The following is a 17878-nucleotide window of genomic DNA, read 5'->3' on the forward strand; positions in this document are numbered from 1 at the left end:
GGCCGCCGCCCCCTCAGCCCCCGGGCCCCCTCCGAGCAGCTTCAGCGGTTGAGAAGCTGTTCTGCGGCTGGGGAGGAGCTCCTCGAGGGGCTGGTGAAAGCTGCCAGGGGTTTATCGGGGTGGGTTTGCTCTGGTGGTGCCTGAAGGATTGTTAACAGGCGACTCAAATGGGTATTAACAACAGCTGTTCACTTGTTTCTTTCATGAGCGATTTGAGTTCTGTGGGCAGATTCTGGAACAAATGCCAAAAAAATTAGCAAGACTTTTAACAATGTACACTGAAGACTGAAAAGGCACTTATGTTTCACTTGACTGGTGGACCTTTTGTGGTCCTTTCTGAGGGCTGCCTCTGCCACATACTATACTTTCCCAGAAAGGATGCGCTTTACAGATTTCTAAAGAAAACAAAATTCTTTTTAATACAGGGAATCTGGTAGTTCTAAAGAGCTTGTGCAAAGTAAAAGACTGTTCCTGTCCTTCTTTCCAGTGAGAACTAAAAAAGGGAACAAGTATGGCCAGCAGCCACAGACCTCCAACAGCTCATCCTTCTTGGACAGCAAGAATAGGGCTGACCACAAGCCTACCTCTGCATCAAGGACTCCGTCAGCAACCAGAATAGGAACAGGGGTATGTTAAAAAAATCTGAACGCTGACTTAAATATATTTAGATTTTTATCTTTTTGTTTGTTTGCTTGATATGTTAATTTTAATCACCTGGAGTGATAGTTTCTTGGGAAGAATTTAAAGATTTTAATTTTATAGAGAGTTTTGTTTTCTAACTTTGACTAAAAGAGGCCAAGGAGGTCTTGCATTAAGAGGTCACCTGGGAAACCTCAACAGTTTTACAGTTGCAGATAGAGGGAACAATTAACAGCTGCTCAAAGGTAAGCTCTCACCCTTCTGTGGCCTTTACTGAAGCTTTATTTATATGAGGAGATGTGGATGCTGAAAGATTCTTACAGGAACAGTGCAGGGACTAACTGAAGTGTTTAATTATTTTGGCATTTGCATAAAGATAATAAATTCATAACTCAGATTTGGGAGGCTTGTGATTTTTCTTTTTTTTGTTTGTTTTTTCTTTCAATAGATGCCTCCTAGTACATCAAGACCTGTTTCTCGTGGTGTTTCTTCAACTACTGGAGGAGTCTTACCATCTCAGATTAAAGTTGCAGACCGCCCAGTGACTCAACAGGGATTAAGTGGAATGAAAACAGCAGTGAAAGGTAATTTTAACAGAAAATGGTTATCACGTGTCTGCAAATGCTTTAAAGAAATACTGATGTTTTAAAGGGAAACTTTTCATTGCTGTATAAATTGCAGAGTAAGTAGCTGTGATTAACAGGAGCAGGAGAAAGGAATGGAAGATTATAGCATCCCTCTTTTATTTTCTTTTCTCTCGGCAGTCAGAGAAGGCAAAGGCTTTTCTGTGCCTTAGCTGTACTTAAAAATAATTCAGAAGAGCAGAACAGAATAAATTTCATCTTGTTCTATCACTGCAGAATAATTAAAATACTTTGTTATATAGTAACTATTCATGTATCTGAAAAGGTAATGTTTCTCTTCACAAGCCTAGAATTCATTTCTGTGCTTTTTTTTGTGAGGTAAAATCTGTTTAAGATCACTGAGAATATGGCATTCTCTGCAAATTCTGCAGTTTGTTTTAATAATTTACAGTTCATCAAAATCAGTTGTTTTCTAATAAAATATCGTCTTACACTCCTTTGCCAGGTCCTCAGAGACAGATAATGGATAAAACATATTACTTAGGACTGCTGAGGTATGTCTTAACAACACAGTTGTACTGGGGAAGGTTTAATGCTCAGTTCCCTTTCTGATATAAAGTTTCTTGTGCTTAGCTGTAGCCTGAGTTAAGTGGTGTTGCCTTATAATGAAGTCTGTCCTGTTATAGGAGTTAAGATATTTTGCGTGTATTTTGTAGGAAAGGATTTTTATGCTTATGTCCAAGTGCAAGTAGATTCCATTGACATTTTGTTTCTAGACTTGCTAAGTTAAATGTACTCACACAGTGTTAGTAACAGGACAGTCAATGATTTTTGAGCTTCCACCTGTAATGCTCAAGAGGTCTGATGACTCCATTTTAAGAAATAGCATCACAAACTAAGCATTTTTCAGTGTACAGTTCAACTGGCTTACTTGGATGATACGTTGAGCTAACACTGACAAAGACAAGGCCTTGTGGAATCTGTATTGCATACACTACCATGCCAAATGTGTAATACTGCAGTATACAATAATCAGTCCTAACAGGTGTAATTTAAAATATGGATAATATCCACATTCTATGAAATCATACTGTGATTTTTTTCCCTAGTCCTATCCATTTGAGAATAGTTCATATCTGTTTCACCAGCAGGGACAAAACCAAAACATTTTCTTTCAGATCTGGGTTTTTACCAACTACTTAGGATTTTGTCTGGTAGAACCACTCTGCTTTTTTTGTCACTTCTTCAGCTCTACTTTGAAATACTGATCTGCAACATGGTGCAGTGTGAGAAAGTGATACTGTTTGCATATCGCTTGTAGTAAAATACGATGTCACTTCTGAGTTGTGGTTTTACAATCAAATGTTAATGGTTCTTTTTTCTTCGTTTTTTGCAGAACCAAAACAAATGAACTCACAACAGAAATTAACAAGCTGCAGGAAGATGTAGAAACTTACAAGCAAGAGAAATCTGTCTATTTGTCATATGAAAAAAGGTGAGATGTGTTGCAGCTAATGCAGTGCTAACTTTCTAAGTCACAAGGCTATTCTTGGGTAATGCGCAGGCTTCAACAAGGCATTGAGAGTATTTTTTCATTATTTTATTTTTACATATACAAGTTGTCCCTTATTAAACTTGGCTTTCTGTTTTATATTTAGGGCAGAGGCTTTAGCTGATGAAATAAAGGAACTTCAAGGTCAAGTAGCAGACTACAACACGGTATGCTGCTGTTAGCTTTTGATACTGAATGTTCTCCCTTCTCTCACTTTGTAGTGCTTTTGCTTTACTTCGACATCTTTTTAATTGAGATTTCTCTGTAAAATATTTTGGTTTATTCAACTATGGGAGAGGAAAAAGATGGAAACTAAAGAAGACAAAATTTTTCAGAAGTGCATTATACATGCAGCCATACTACGAGAAGGAGTTGAATATGGTTTAAAGAAATTGCTGCTGTGTAATATTTGTGGGTTTGGTACAGCTATACATAATTATGAATACTTCTGAAGACTAATTGAGTAAGATTCCCAAATAATGTTTTTCTTCCTTGTGCAATAACAGAAAATGGTTCTGTTTTCATGGTTCTGTTTTTCATTTTTTTGATCTGTAATTAGAGCAATAAGAGATTGGAATTTTGTCTCATTTCAGGTTGTGGATATACTTAACACCAATACAGATACTGCGGAAGTGATTAGAGAGTACAATATGGTAAGAATTAGAACGTTTGCTATATTTGAACAGTGTAATGGTTTGTGTTATGTTCTTGATGCTTTCAACTTATGACATATGTAAAAAACCATGGCACTAAAATAAAACTTCCATATTTCTTCCAGTTAAATAAATCATAATATCAGCAATGTGTTTGTAGTGAGGTGAATGTCTGAAGTATTGCATTGACAGCCCCATGATAATTTTTTATGGTTTACATTTCAGAAAGCTGTCATCCCAACCCAAATTATGAGTGTTAAATTATATTCTTCATTGGACTTGGAAGCATAGAACACTAGTCTTATGAAAGGCAAATTCATTAGACTGCACTGTTCTATAAAGCTGCCTGGTCTTATGGAATTACAGCATTATAGAATAATTTAGGTTGGAAAAGGCCTTCAAGATCATCAAGTCCAACCTTCAACCCTACTCTGCCATGTTCATCCCTATACCATATGCCCAGACACCACATCTATACGGCTTTTAAGTACATCAAGGAGTGGTGACTCAACCACCTCTCTGGGCTGCCTGTGTATTTCTCTTTTGTCTTCTGCCTTTTAAATTACTTCAGTGTAATAAATAGTCAGTAGATTTCTGACATGGCCAACAACATAATCAACGAGCTTAGTCCTTCCTTTACATTCTTTCTTTAACTTCTAAAACAGGTTGTTCCTCTAAACCTTAAGATGTGAGTGACATTAAGCATGTTCCAATTCCTGTGACCACTTTGTCCATAAACAAAGAAGTTAGTTTTAGGAAAGGTTATTTTTGTAGCTAGAAAAAAGCGCTTGAGTATTTCTTGATGAAAACAATTTTTTTCCCCCAATATGTGTTTGAAATATAAAGTCACAGTGTCTGTGTCATAAAGAGAAGAATGCTTTGCAAGTGTTATATTTTAATCTTGTTTATAGGCTTAAGCAGTATTTTACTAAGTGTTCCAGGAATAGATCCCACAGTAATAGTGGGTTGAATCGTTACAAACTTGATTGTATTTCTTTTTCAAACATCAAAGTGCCTTCTTACTTTCTTTGGTTTCCAGTGGAGGACTGCAATTTCAGAAGGTTTTCCTTCAGTATTAACTGTGAACAACCTCTGGAGCAGGCAGCCTCTGCTGCTCCTTCCTCTGATACATTCTGAGCAGCTTTTTGCTCATTTACAGGAAACTTTGTGTATAAAATCTGTATCTTTACTATTATACATTATATCAAAATATCCTTTTTTTTTTCTTTTTTTTTTTTAAAGTTAAAGGCTCAGAATGACCGAGATGCTCAGAGTGTGGATAAAATTTTCACAGAAAGACAAGCGTAAGTACATTAATTGTATGCCTCTCCAAAGCTGTTAAAATGATAACTGAGCTTGGCAAAACTGTGGTGTTACCTAAATGGGAAATTCCTTAACAGTGTGATACATACCACAAGTGACACCTGTGCAGTTTTGTAGAAACATAGAATAATAGAATGGTTTGGGTTGGAAGGGAGCTTAAATATTCTCTACTTCCACCACCCTCCAATGGGCAGGGACACCTCCCACTAGGCCAGGTTCCTCAATATCCTGTCCAACCTGTCTTTAAAACTTCCAGGGATGGGACATCCACAATTTCCCTTGGCAGCTTGTTCCAGCGTATCACCACCCTCACACTAAAGAATTTCCTTCCAATGTCTAACGTAAATCTCCCCTCTTCCAGTTTTGATCCATTACCCCTGGTTGTCTCACTACAAAGCCTTGAAAAAAGTCCCTCCCCAGCTTTCCTGTAGGCCTCTTCAGGCACTGGAAGACCTCTATAAGGTCTCCCTGAATGAAGCCTTCTTTTCTCCAGGCTGAACAACCCCAGCTCTCAGCCTATCTCCATAGGAAAGGTGCTCCAGCCCTCTGATCATCTTCCTGGCCCTCTGTACTTGCTCCAACAGCTCCATGTTCTTCTCTGTTGGGGACTCCAGAACTGGACGTAGTACTCCAGGCAGGGTCTCTCATGAAAGCTGAATAGAGGGGAAGAATCAGCTCACTTGACCTTCTGGCCATGCTTCTTTTGATGCAGCCCTGCACATGGTTGGCTTTCTGGGCTGCAAGTGCACGTTGCTGACTCATGTTGAGCTTCCCAATCAACCAACACCCCCACATCCTTCTCCTCAAGGCTGTTCTCAGTCCGTTCACCACCCAACCTGTGTTTGTGCTTGAGATTGCCCCAAAGCAGGTGCAGGACCTTGCACTTGGGCTTGTTGAACTTCATGAGGTTGGCATGAGCCCCACCTCTCAAGCATGTCACGTCCCCCAGTTGACATTCTTTCCCTCCAGCATGTTGACTGCACCACACAGCTTGGTGTCACCAGCAAACTTGCTGAGGGTGCACGCAGTGCCACTACCTGTGTGAAAGACAAAGATGTTAAACAGCACTGGTCCTAGTACCAACCCTTGAGGAACATCTCTTGTCACTGGTCTCCATTTGGTTGACCACAGCTCCTTGAGTGCAACCATCCAGCCCATTCCTTATGTACCAAGTGATCCATCCATCAAATCTATATCTTTCCAATTTAGAGACCAGGAGGTCATGCAGGACAGTCTCAAAGGCTTTACACAAGTCCGGGTAGATTATATCAGTTGCACTGCCCTTGTCTGCCAATGCTGTGACCCCACTGTAGAAGGCCACCAGTTTATCAGTCATGATTTGCCTGTGGTGAAGCCGTGTTGGCTGTCACCAACCACCTCCTCATTTTCCATGTGCCTTAGCAGAGCCTTCAGGAGGATCTGCGCCATGATCTTGCCAGGCACAGAAGTGAGAGTGACTGGCTGTAGTTCCCTGGGTCTTCTTTCCTTCCCTTTTTGAAAATGGGGGTTATGTTTCCCTGTTTCCAGTTGGTGGGAACTTCATCAGACTTGCATGACTTCTCAAATATGGTGGAAAGCAGCTTCTCAGCTTCATCTGCCAGTTCCCTCAGGAGTCACGGAGGGATGTCTTCAGGTCCATTGGACTTGTGCATTTTCAGGTTCTTTAAATGGTTTTGAACCAGCACTTCTTTTACAGTGAGTGCATCTCCCTTCTCCTAGTCCCTGCCTTTACCTTCTGCAACTTTGATGGTGTGGCCTGAGCCCTTGCTGGTGAAGACAGAGGCAAAAAAGTCACCAAGTACCTCAGCCTTCTCCATGTCCTGTGTGGCCAGGTCTCTTGTTATTTTCTGGAGAGGACCCACATTTTCCCTAGTCTTTTTTTCTTCACTGGTGTACCTATAGAAGCTTTTCTTGTTATCTTTGGTGTGCTGGCCAGTTGTAATGCTGTCTAGGCTTTAGCTTTACTGATCTGATACCTGGCTGCTTTGAGGTCTTCTTTGTACTTCTCCCAGTCTACCCATCCTTGCTTCCACCCTTCTTACCTATCATTTGTGACTGTACATTAGTGCCAGGCTGCAGCTGGAGTTCCCAGCCTTGAAATCTTCGTAACTCCTGTGGAGGTACTTACCGTGTCGTGCAGCAGGACTTACTTGGTAGTGGAGACTCCCATGTTCTGGCAACCTGCTGTCAAGTTCCTGAGTTTTAGAGGTTTTATTGCGGAGTACCAGAGTGAGGAAACCAAGTAGAACTGATATTCCTGTCTGGTGCAGTAAGGGTGTGTGGAGAGGAAGACAAGGACAGTGTGATTCTTGCAGTAAGAATTCGTAAGCCATGAGAATGTCTCGTGTAGTGATAGGCTGAGAGGTCAGTTTCTGAGATGTTTAATTTAGGGACAGGAGCTGTGCAGGAGAGAGATAGAATCCTGCCTGTTGCTGATAAGAGCAATCTCACCAATGAGATTTTATATATAAATAAGCACTTAAAAAAATAATTTACCATTTAATAATAAGTCAATTTTCAATAATACTGTGGTTTTTAACGGCTAAAAAATGTGTCTGTTTTACCCCTGAGTGGATTTCTCAGCAGTAGGAAAATATGAAGAGGTAAGGCTTGGTTCAGCAGCAACCTGGGAGATAAAGGCATTAGATAGGCAGTAATGATAATTTATTGTTGTGCTTCATGTAGACACATTTCAGAGAATGGAGCAGTCACCCTTTCTTGCTCTGGTAATTTGAGTTAAAAAAAAACCCTCAAATGCACTGTTCTCTATGATAGTTTCGCATAACAGACTACTGAGCTGTGACACCATTGATTTGGATTCAGTCCCCAGTGTGGGTATGGCTTGCTTCAGCATTTTAGGGAAGTTATTTTTCCCTTTTGGTCTTCTTCACATAAAAAGCATTAGTCATTATGCCAACTTTACAAGCTATTTTGTAAAGACGTGTTAATGTTATGTAATACGTAGTTAGCTTTCTCCTCCACAATAAACAACCGAATAGGCTTTTTTAATAAAAAGTGGCTTATAAGTATTTTTTGCATGTTTTAAAATATTTGGTGTAATGCTAATACATGCACATCAGATTTTTTAGCTTCCTAATGTGTGTGGCAAACCCTTGTTAAGGATTTGATGAGATGAAAGGATTCAGACTGCTCAGCTTCATTTTGTATTGTACATAAGTACTGTAATATGAAAGTACAAGTGCACTACAGTTTTGAAAAGTCAGTTCATCATCCCCTGTTTGACCTTAACTCTCCTCAGTTACTTAAGAATCTATGTATTTGTCCTCAATATATCCATCTTCCTCAGGCACAAATTTATGAATTTTCTCAAAGATTACTATGGGATCTTCATTGCTTGTGCTTGATGCTGTAGGAGAAGAACTCGCGTCCGCTGAGAACTCCTGTTCAAACATTTCTGAGTTATTTTCTTGCAGGCGGCGGTGCCTGTAGCTGATCACATAGTGATACCATGTCGGGCATTTTACAGCAGTGAAAATCAGGAGTGTAGTGCCTAGGACAAACCCTAGGACACCTGCTAGGAAGGTCCAGCTTTTGCCAAGTGGTAACTCTTGAAAACAGACAGGAAAAAAAGAGGAGTCATCTTCATGAGGAATAGCAGCAGGAACTCCAGGATTATTTTTTTCATAGGTCAAGAACACACAAAATAAACAATGATAAGGGAATTAAGGAATGTCTCCAAAGCTTTAGGAGAATGTTACTGCTTTGCACGTGCTTCTCCTGTTTCCTGGCAATATAAATCTGCCATGCATATTTATAAAAATTAAGTAATAGTTTCAAAGTCAGATAAAGTTCTGGCAATATACAAAATATTTTTTTTTTTTTTTTCAAAATTTAAATTCAAAGATTGGGCTTTGGGAAAAATACAAAATCAGTAATTTACTTCAAGTTCTATTTCCCAGGCCTAAATTTCTGTATTGTGATTAAATCTGCATCCTGAAAGATTCCTTTTTTTGTTTGGTATGTCCTTTCAGTTGCATTTCTTTTATAATAACCATTTCAATGGACTGTTGTTGGCAGAAGTCTTTCTTTACAAGCTGGTGTGTGCAGTGGGCACCGTCATAAAATAGATGATATCTGTTACAGCAAAAGGAATCTGTGGTAGTGGTGGCTTACAGTTTTTTTATGTACCTGGAGACTGATACTGCTTCTGCTTCAGCCGGAAGCAAGAAGTAAAGCATATTGGTATGGAAGAGTGGAGAACATCAGTTTGCATATAAGAAAAAAATAAATTACCAAAATAAAAGCTGGAGTATTACACAGTGATGATGGAATTAAAGTGAAAAGGTGAAGAAAAATAAGGAGACTAACAACAAATATGGCATGGCCATATCTGTGTCCTTTACACTGAACTCAGTTGAGGACAGGACTAAAACTTGTAGGGTCACTAATTCACTTTTAAAGAAGACAGAGACATCTAGAAAGCAGTTAGTTTGGAAGAAGTAGTTGATTTTCTAAAAAGATGCTTCCCTAGTTCTGTTAGACAGGGATCTGGACAATTACCTGAATTTCAAGCCTTTGAAATTACATCATCATTTTCTAGTATCATTTGAGATTTTAAATGTGGCTTATCCATTTTTAACTCTTATTCAGTAGAGTCTAACAATCACCATAATTTGCATACCATCTGCCAAAACCTGAAAGTATGCTTGTTCCATAGCCCTGCATTTTATGGAAGAATTACAGTGTACTAGGCGTACAAACTGATACTGGATTGTATAAACTGATACCAGTTTTCATATGAAATTATGGAACAACAAATCAAACAGCTTCTAAGCAGTAAACCAAAATATCATTATAGTACCTGCATGTGTTCCGTTGTTTTCAGTGATGTTGTTTGGAGTCAGAGTTGTTAGTAATGCACTACTTTTAAGCTTAATGGCAGAAGTGGATGTTTCAGGGTTTTCTGAAGAAGATTTTGCAGTTTTGCAGTCAGCTATTTTGATAGGTGCCATCTTGATGGAGAATTTTTCCTTGGTTGCTGGGAATGTGCATGTGGTATTGCTTTCATTTTCTGTGAATGTGAAAAGTGGAAAAGTATGAGATATTGTTAATTAAAATAAAAAATGTTCATGGATAACTAATATATTGCTGCAAAAAACAGATAAGTTGATGGTGGATATTATCCAGATCAGGAAAAAGAAAAAAAAAAAAAAAAGAAAAGGCTGTTTAATATAAACAAGTATAAAATGCTGCTCTTAGCAAAACTTACCCATTGTCACATTGGAGGCAGTTAGCCAGGTCTGTAAATCAAGAAGGTCACAGGAACAAGTCCATGGGTTTCCAGCTAAAACAATTTTAGTCAATTTAAAAGATGATTTTATACTTAAAGAGTTCAGAAAGTTACGCTGTAGATTTAAAATTGTCAGACTTTTTAGAGACATAAATACATCTGAACCTAGTTGAGAAATTTTGTTACAAGACAGATTCAACACTGACAGATTATTTAATCTGGCAAATGCTGCTTTATGCACTGTACTAATTTGGTTATTGCTGATATCCAGAAGTAAGAGTTTTGACAGGTTGTAGAAGCTGTTATTGTACAGTATGGTAATCAAGTTTTCATTAATATAAAGTTCAGTCAGGTTAATTAAACTTTGAAGAATCTCTTTCTCGCTGTCTTTTAAAGTGATGTTATTATTTTTGAGGCTTAGCTTAGTAACATTTTGGAAAAGTTTAGTGGAGATACTAGAGAGGTTCTTTCCAGACTCCTCACAGGTGACCTGTTGAAAAAAAGACAATGACAACAATTAAAAAATGCAGATAAGTCTGATAATGATGGTGTCTCAGGGGTGACTGTTAAGGCCATGAAAAATCATTCTTGTATTTTGTAATGCCAGCACTTTAAAGCAAAAGTTTTTACTTAATGTACTCATTGTCTGGTGATATGGGGTAATGACTCCCAGTGTATAGAGACCTGGAGTTCTAGATCACATCATGCTTAAACTCTTGTCTCAGATACAAGGCTCTTGAAGTGATCGTCATGCAAGATATAATTAGCTTCGCAATCTGTTTGAAGTTAGTAGAGCTGTTTATTTTAGAAATATGAAATTAGACTGGGTAGAAAAAGTATTCCTTTCTCGCCTTATCGGGAAAGAAGGTGACAGAGGAAGTCAATTCCAGGCTGAAAATTAATTCTAGTATGCTTTTTCAAATGTGATTTCTTAGAAAACCAGCTGTGTTTAGTCTTTAAAACATCTTTGGAGCAGGCCTGCAACAAAACATTTAGTATAATTCTTTATTATAAATATAGTGCTCAAATTAATTTTGTTTTTCTGGGTTGAAGTCTTTACTCTCGATACTTTGAAGTGAAGAATACTTTTTGTTTTCTGAAGAGTAGATTTCTTTATATGTATTTGTATTCATCACTGCAGAATACAGTTCAATGTCAAGGTACTTGAAATGCCTTTAAAGGAGATTCTAAGTATTGGAAACAGCTTGGTTTTTTTATCCCTCTTCCTAAGTAAGTAGCCTATGTTCATCTTATTACTTCTGTGACCATCACATAGAGTTAGATAGCTTATGTAGTGGGATGCCTTTTTTACATTGTATATACCCATTGTGTGTTTTTTTTTTTATTCTTCATGTTTGTCCCAAAGATGAGTAATCAAACAGTAGATACACTTTGGACCTGCAGGTCGTGGGTCAGAGCAAGTAGCGCTTATCACTTGACTCTTTTAATCAAGATATCTTCTTTCTTGCCCATTCCCCAATAAATACAAAATCCAGTAAATCAGACTCTGAAAAAAATGTTTACAATTTCTGATATATATTTGAACCTGACTTGGGCAAGTGCCAACTCAATAAATCTCTCTAACTTGATCAGTAGTTGGCCTTGTTGCTTTTTAGGTCTATTCCAAAATGATGTAAAGATACAGAAGACACTCCTGTTGTCTACAGAGTGATTTGACTGAGATATAAAACCATCTCAAATGTGTTTCAGTGTTATTTACCCAGCTGCAATGACTACGGGCGACTAATTGTCCATTTCACAGGAAACCACATCTTCTTAATTGTCTCTGTGTCATTCTTTTTTAGGAATTTTGTGTTTACAAGGTAGTTTTTAAAAAGCATTTGGGATCTAGCCTGTCTCTAAAAAGTAAAAGTAATTTACTTGCATACAAAACTTACTGTTTGAGCAGCAGAGTTGCAGTCAGCAGTGACTGGATTAAAAAACAGTGTGCCAGCCCAGATCACAAACCAAGAAAATTTCATGTTTCGAGCCTAGAGAAAAACAACACTTCTGTATAACAAGACCAGAATACCAGTGTCTTCTGTAGTAGTAGTTTAACAAATTAATAGATGTCATTATTTTAATGCTAATATAATAAATATTGTGCCATAAAAATACTATGAAATTTAAAATTAAGATAGATTGTCAGAATTAATTAATTCAACTTTCACTTAATTCAACCAAATCTAAAATCCAGTGAGCAGGCTGTATCAGCAGATACTAAACTGATAGATTAATCAAGTTAATAGGGAACAGTTTTCTAAATACATAAAACAAATAGGCAGTGTTGTACTCTGGAATATCACTGTTAAAGCAATTAAGGATACTAGAGCACTATGATAGGAGTAAATGGCAGAAAGTATTCAGGTTTGCATGCTGTCCCTACATAATCTCATTTGTTGCCACTGACAGGGGCAGAATACTGTACTAGATGGATTGTTGGTTTATCTGGTCAAATTTCTCTTATGTTCTTATGTAAGTTACTAAAAATATTTTAACAATATTTTAAAATAGTAGATTGATCTTCTAATCTCTTTATTATCCATAAAAAAAAGTAACATATATCATGTGACATAAACCTGGACCTCTCTATTATGAAGGTGTAACTGTTGGTCTGGTCTTTGAAACTAAGTAAACATGGTTCAGTCTCTTGTGTTAGAGTTTTTGTACAGCTTTCAACCTTTTTTTTGAGAGTCAGGAAAGCTTTTCTGACAAATGGTATTCACTCTACTATGAACATCCCTAAGAGAAAGTGTCACTCATCCATCCCCTTTGAATCAGGTGTTATTTGCAATAGCTACTAATTCTGAACAGGAATGTGAAATCTTCTCTGCCAGATGTTAAATCAGACCCTGTTTATGCCAGACTTGAGTTAAATTGTTATGTGAAAGGTAGATTATCTCTTCATTTTTACACTTTTTTCATAAAAAATCTGAAGAGAAAAGGGAGTGTGCTAAGTGAATCTCATTATCTCCTTCCCACATTTCCATCTGGATTAAAAAAGACCCAGAAATAAAGTGTAAGATAGAGGTGTAAAGTTTAATTGCCTATTGTATCTTGAACCGTAGAGACTATTCCCTGAATTTAACATAGAAAAGAGGGGGAAATTGCAAAAGCAAGGTCAGTTCATGAACAATCCTAGATGTAGGCATCCAGTCAGATTTAACAGACTTCCACCAGTCCTTAGAAAGAGTGGCAGAAGGCGTTTGCTCGTCATTATGGAGTAGATGAGGTCACAGAAAAATTGGTCTCTACATTTGTGTGTCTGAAGGCTGACCTAGCTGAATCAGCCTGGAAACATACTGACTTCTTGGAAAGAAGAATATAAATGATGCTTAATACTGCTCAAAGACACTATTTCTGTTGCTGTTGGAAATTTATATTAAATAAAGGAAGTGTGTAACCCTTTTTGTTAGATGTTATCAGGGGTGGGGACAAGGGCTACTAGCAGTAGCAGCCACTGAGGTGTTATGTTCTGTGTTAGGTATTGTTTTTGTCTGTGATGGTACTGGTGGCCTGCCTATTTTCGGAGCCAGTTCGTGTATTGCTAGTGGAAAACATGATGCAGTTTGAGAATTCCTGATATAGACTATCTTAACAGTGTTTGATCTCATGCCGTACTTGGACCTTAAACATACCACTTCCAAGATGTTCAGAAATAGACTGGACCTTAACCAGGCAATCTAGAAATACAGATTGATAGTATTATTGCAGTTTGCAGGTTTGAAGAAAAATACTGTCTTTAATAGAGTGGGGAAGAGATATTTAAATGCTGTTTTAAAAATTAGTCTGTAAGTTAATAACAAGTTAAAAAATAGAAGTTTATTTTTTGTCAAAACTTCAAGTAGAAAGTTGAAATACCTGAGTGAAGGGAATGCCATTAATTTGGGAAAAAACTTTTCCTGTCTAAGAATTCATTCTACAGATATCTAAGTCAAAACCGTTGTTCTTATTTTTTAATTAAGTTTCTACAGAAAACTGGGTGTTTCTTACAAATTGTATTTCCTGCATTGCGTGTGTAGAAACATATAATCAGTAGAAGAACAGGAAAGTATCTGTAATTTTAATTGCAGTTTAGATTTTTACTAGAACTAGACTTTAAGAATTGCTGTTTAAATTAATTGCTTTGGAAAGAAACCAAGCCTCGCAATACATTGGTAATACCTGGGTATTTCCTTGTAATGAAAAGGGTTTTCTTAAAAAGCTTTCCATTGAGAGCTTTTGGAGATTTTATAATTTCATAGTAATGTAAACCTCTTGATTTTCTCACATTTGTGAATTAAAACAGGTTTAGGGTGGTAATTGAGTTTATATAATGAGGTAGTCTGTTTTTCAGCGTAGAAGCAGACTGTTTTCTGGCTTTCTACTGGAGTACAATTTACCCGACAACTTGACATGTCCAAGGTTCATAGTAAATCCTGAAGTTTTATTTTATCTCAAGGTGTATTTGTTTCCAGTCTAGCAACAAAGTTCTACTAATAAATCTTCTATGATTTGAAAAAGGCTTGCTAAGTGTCTTACCTTTCTGTTGCTTCTTAAAGGCAGCATATGTACACACATGTAGATTTTTCCAATGCACTGAGAAGTAATGTGGTGCAACAGCTCTTCTTGTTCAACCTTTGTACTTGATAAATAAGCAGGCAGTGTAAAAAAAAAATAAATAAAAATACACCTAGAAAATCCTTGGCAAAAGATTTACTAGGTTGAGCAACTCATTATAATCATCTTGGATTTAATTGGATCTGCAGGCAGTGAAGTCTAATAGTGGTATGCCTGAGTGTCAAACTCCATGTCATACAGGAAGCACTGAGTTAAATTGCCACAGGGAATTTACAAGCAAGTTGGGTTACAACTAATTAAAGAAATGCTGGAGACGGAAAAACAGTTTCATTTTTTATCTGCTGAGTGGTAAAATGAAGAAAATGTCAAGATATTTGCATACTGAAGTAAAAGTTTGGAAACATCATGATCAGAGGAGCTGCAAGGTATGATATGTAAAGCAAATTATTTACAAAGTATTACAAGCACTTGGAGACATCTTTTGTATGGGCTGTATTTCAGGAAGACATTCTAAAAACAAATGATGCTTGCTCTTGAGAACAACTCTACTTGACAGTTAATTGAGAGCATTTCTATGTGCAGGTTGAAAAAGGGATAATATTGATATACAAACACTAGGTTCAATTTTTTTTTCTTTTGTTGATGCTCGTTTTGTCCAATGTGCAGCATCAAACTACAAAATGGTTCAGTCTCCTCCCGTTGTTCTTAAAACCCTATCCAACCTGGCTTTGAAGACTTCCAGGGAGGGGACATCCACAGCTGCCCTGGGCAACCCATTCCAATGTCTCACCACCCTCACAGTGAAGAATTTCTTCCTCATGTCTGACCTAAATTTCCCCTCTTCCGGTTTAAAACAATTACCCCTTTTCCTATCACTACACACGCTTGTAAAAAGTCCCTCTCTGGCTTTCTTGTAGCCCCCTTCAGGTACTGGAAGGACTCCCTGGAGTCACCTCCAGGCTGAACAACCCCAATTCTCTCAGCCTGTCTCCATAGCAGAGGTGCTCCATCCCTCACATCATCTTCCTGGCTCTACTCTGGATTTGATCCCACATCTCCATGTCCTTCTTGTGGTGGGAGCTCCAGAACTGGACAGATGAAGTCTCACGAGAGCCGGGTAGATGGGGAGAATCACCTTTCTTGACCTGCTAGCCATGCTGCTTCAACATCAAGCCAGTGACCACAACTCCTTGAGTGCAACCATCCAGCCCATTCCTTATGTACCAAGTGATCCATCCATCAGATCTATATCTTTCCAATTTAGAGAACAGGAGGTCATGCAGGACAGTCTCAAAGGCTTTACACAAGTCCAGGTAGATTATATCAGTTGCACTGCCCTTGTCTGCCAATGCTGTGACCCCACTGTAGAAGGCCACCAGTTTGTCAGTCATGATTTGCCTGTGGTGAAGCCGTGTTGGCTGTCACCAACCACCTCCTCATTTTCCATGTGCCTTAGCAGAGCCTTCAGGAGGATCTGCGCCATGATCTTGCCAGGCACAGAGGTGAGAGTGACTGGCTGTAGTTCCCTGGGTCTTCTTTCCTTCCCTTTTTGAAAATGGGGGTTTTGTTTCCCTGTTTCCAGTTGGTGGGAACTTCATCAGACTTGCATGACTTCTCAAATATGGTGGAAAGCAGCTTCTCAGCTTCATCTGCCAGTTCCCTCAGGAGTCACGGAGGGATGTCTTCAGGTCCATTGGACTTGTGCATTTTCAGGTTCTTTAAATGGTTTTGAACCAGCACTTCTTTTACAGTGAGTGCATCTCCCTTCTCCTAGTCCCTGCCTTTACCTTCTGCAACTTTGGTGGTGTGGCCTGAGCCCTTGCTGGTGAAGACAGAGGCAAAAATGTCACCAAGTACCTCAGCCTTCTCCATGTCCTGTGTGGCCAGGTCTCTTGTTATTTTCTGGAGAGGACCCACATTTTCCCTAGCCTTCTTTCACTATTGACTTCCTTAATAGCAGAATAGCTTGTTTCCAGAATAGCATTCTGGAAACAAGAGAACAGTGTAAAAAAGCTTTCATGAAGGAAGGTATAGTCTTCATGGTGAGAGGAATTTTGTTTATTTTCTTTAGCTGTCTGAAATTGACTCTCTAGCTCTCAGGAATTTCATAGAAAGTACTAGAAGTACATGAAGCAGCGAGAACACATCTTTACGCCTTCCTTTTTTCACAGCATAGAAAAGTTAATTCATGATGTAGAAGAAGATATTGAACATGAAAAGGTTGTAGCAGATGACATAATAAAAGACATGTCGCAGGAAAATCAAGCTAAATATATGAAGATGAAGGCTGCAAACGAAAAGCTTTCTCAGGTTGGTTTGTTTCATTGTACTTACCTAAAATGTTTCTCAATCTGATTCCATTGATTCCAGAAGCAATTTAATTATTTAAGAGCTTGAGAATGGAGTAATACAACAAAAAAAGTTTGTTGGTACCTCAATCAGTCACAGAAGTGCCTGAAAATTAAATAGAGGTATTAACTAAAACCAAATAATTTATCTTTTTGTATTTATTATTTTAAAGCTGAGGACTGACATACAGATATTAAAAGCCACCAAAGTGCTTAGTTGTTTCATCATGTATTGAAAGCAAACAAAAGGGAAAAACAACCGTAACAATTTTTGTAGTTCATTTGTGTAGAATGTTTTCTTCCTTTGTACAAAACTGAATCAGACTGGGGTTTTTATTATTCTTGTTGTACATCTGAATGTATCTAAAAAATGAATTGAGCATTGTAAAATTTTTGACATTTCACTAATCCTAATGTTAACAAAACCAGTAGGATTTCTAGGTTCTCTGGAATCATCTAACTTCAGGCATGCAGTCCTAGCAAGTTTCTTTGTATACTATGTTCAGAGATAGGCACCTTTGAGGGCAGTGCTTCCCAGCTGCCTTAGGATGAGCTGAATCAGCTGTTGGGGCCTGCCTGTCTCTGGACTATGAAGAAACTATAGTGGCTATATTAAACTATAGTTCAGATATTAAAATCTGACTTTAAACTTCTGCAGTAGAAATTATAAATTCCTCACTCAATACTGATTTCAAGAAAAATCGTGGAAAAAGAGCGAACACTTTTATTTAGTTATAGCCTAACTGCAAATAACAAGAGTTTATTGGAAAAACTGGATGATGAAAGTAAGTTGCTATTGTATATGAGTTACTTGGAGAACTTGGACAGTCTTGTCTTTTAAACTTGTAAGAGCAGCAATGAGATGTGTTATAATACTAAGTTGCAGAACAAAAAACTGATCATACTGAGTAGTAATTTTTAGCTAATTTTGCTTTTTTCCTCTTTAGGAATTGGTTGTTCAACAGCAG

General features: G+C 37.9%; 2 protein-coding genes across 2 annotated transcripts in view; one reads left to right on the top strand and one right to left on the bottom strand.

The window, feature by feature from the left end:
* Positions 1-511: 511 nt before the first annotated feature.
* The window catches only part of IFT74 (intraflagellar transport 74), a 37646-nt gene continuing 20279 nt past the window's right edge, over positions 512-17878 (top strand). Inside the window, 10 exon segments of the mRNA XM_010001028.1 lie at positions 512-571; positions 574-627; positions 1088-1223; positions 1729-1777; positions 2620-2718; positions 2882-2942; positions 3369-3428; positions 4671-4732; positions 16734-16872; positions 17858-17874. Coding sequence (XP_009999330.1) covers positions 512-571; positions 574-627; positions 1088-1223; positions 1729-1777; positions 2620-2718; positions 2882-2942; positions 3369-3428; positions 4671-4732; positions 16734-16872; positions 17858-17874 — 737 coding nt within the window.
* Positions 8015-14550, bottom strand: LRRC19 (leucine rich repeat containing 19). The gene is made up of 5 exons (XM_010001012.1): positions 14524-14550; positions 11901-11993; positions 9982-10492; positions 9574-9783; positions 8015-8319 (listed from the first exon to the last, which is right to left on the bottom strand). Exons 1-5 carry the CDS (start codon positions 14548-14550, stop codon positions 8015-8017), a joined length of 1146 nt encoding a protein of 381 aa, XP_009999314.1.

This window comes from Chaetura pelagica, unplaced genomic scaffold (assembly GCF_000747805.2).
Source record: "Chaetura pelagica isolate M959 unplaced genomic scaffold, ChaPel_1.0 scaffold126, whole genome shotgun sequence".
Taxonomy (NCBI): Eukaryota; Metazoa; Chordata; class Aves; order Apodiformes; family Apodidae; genus Chaetura; species Chaetura pelagica.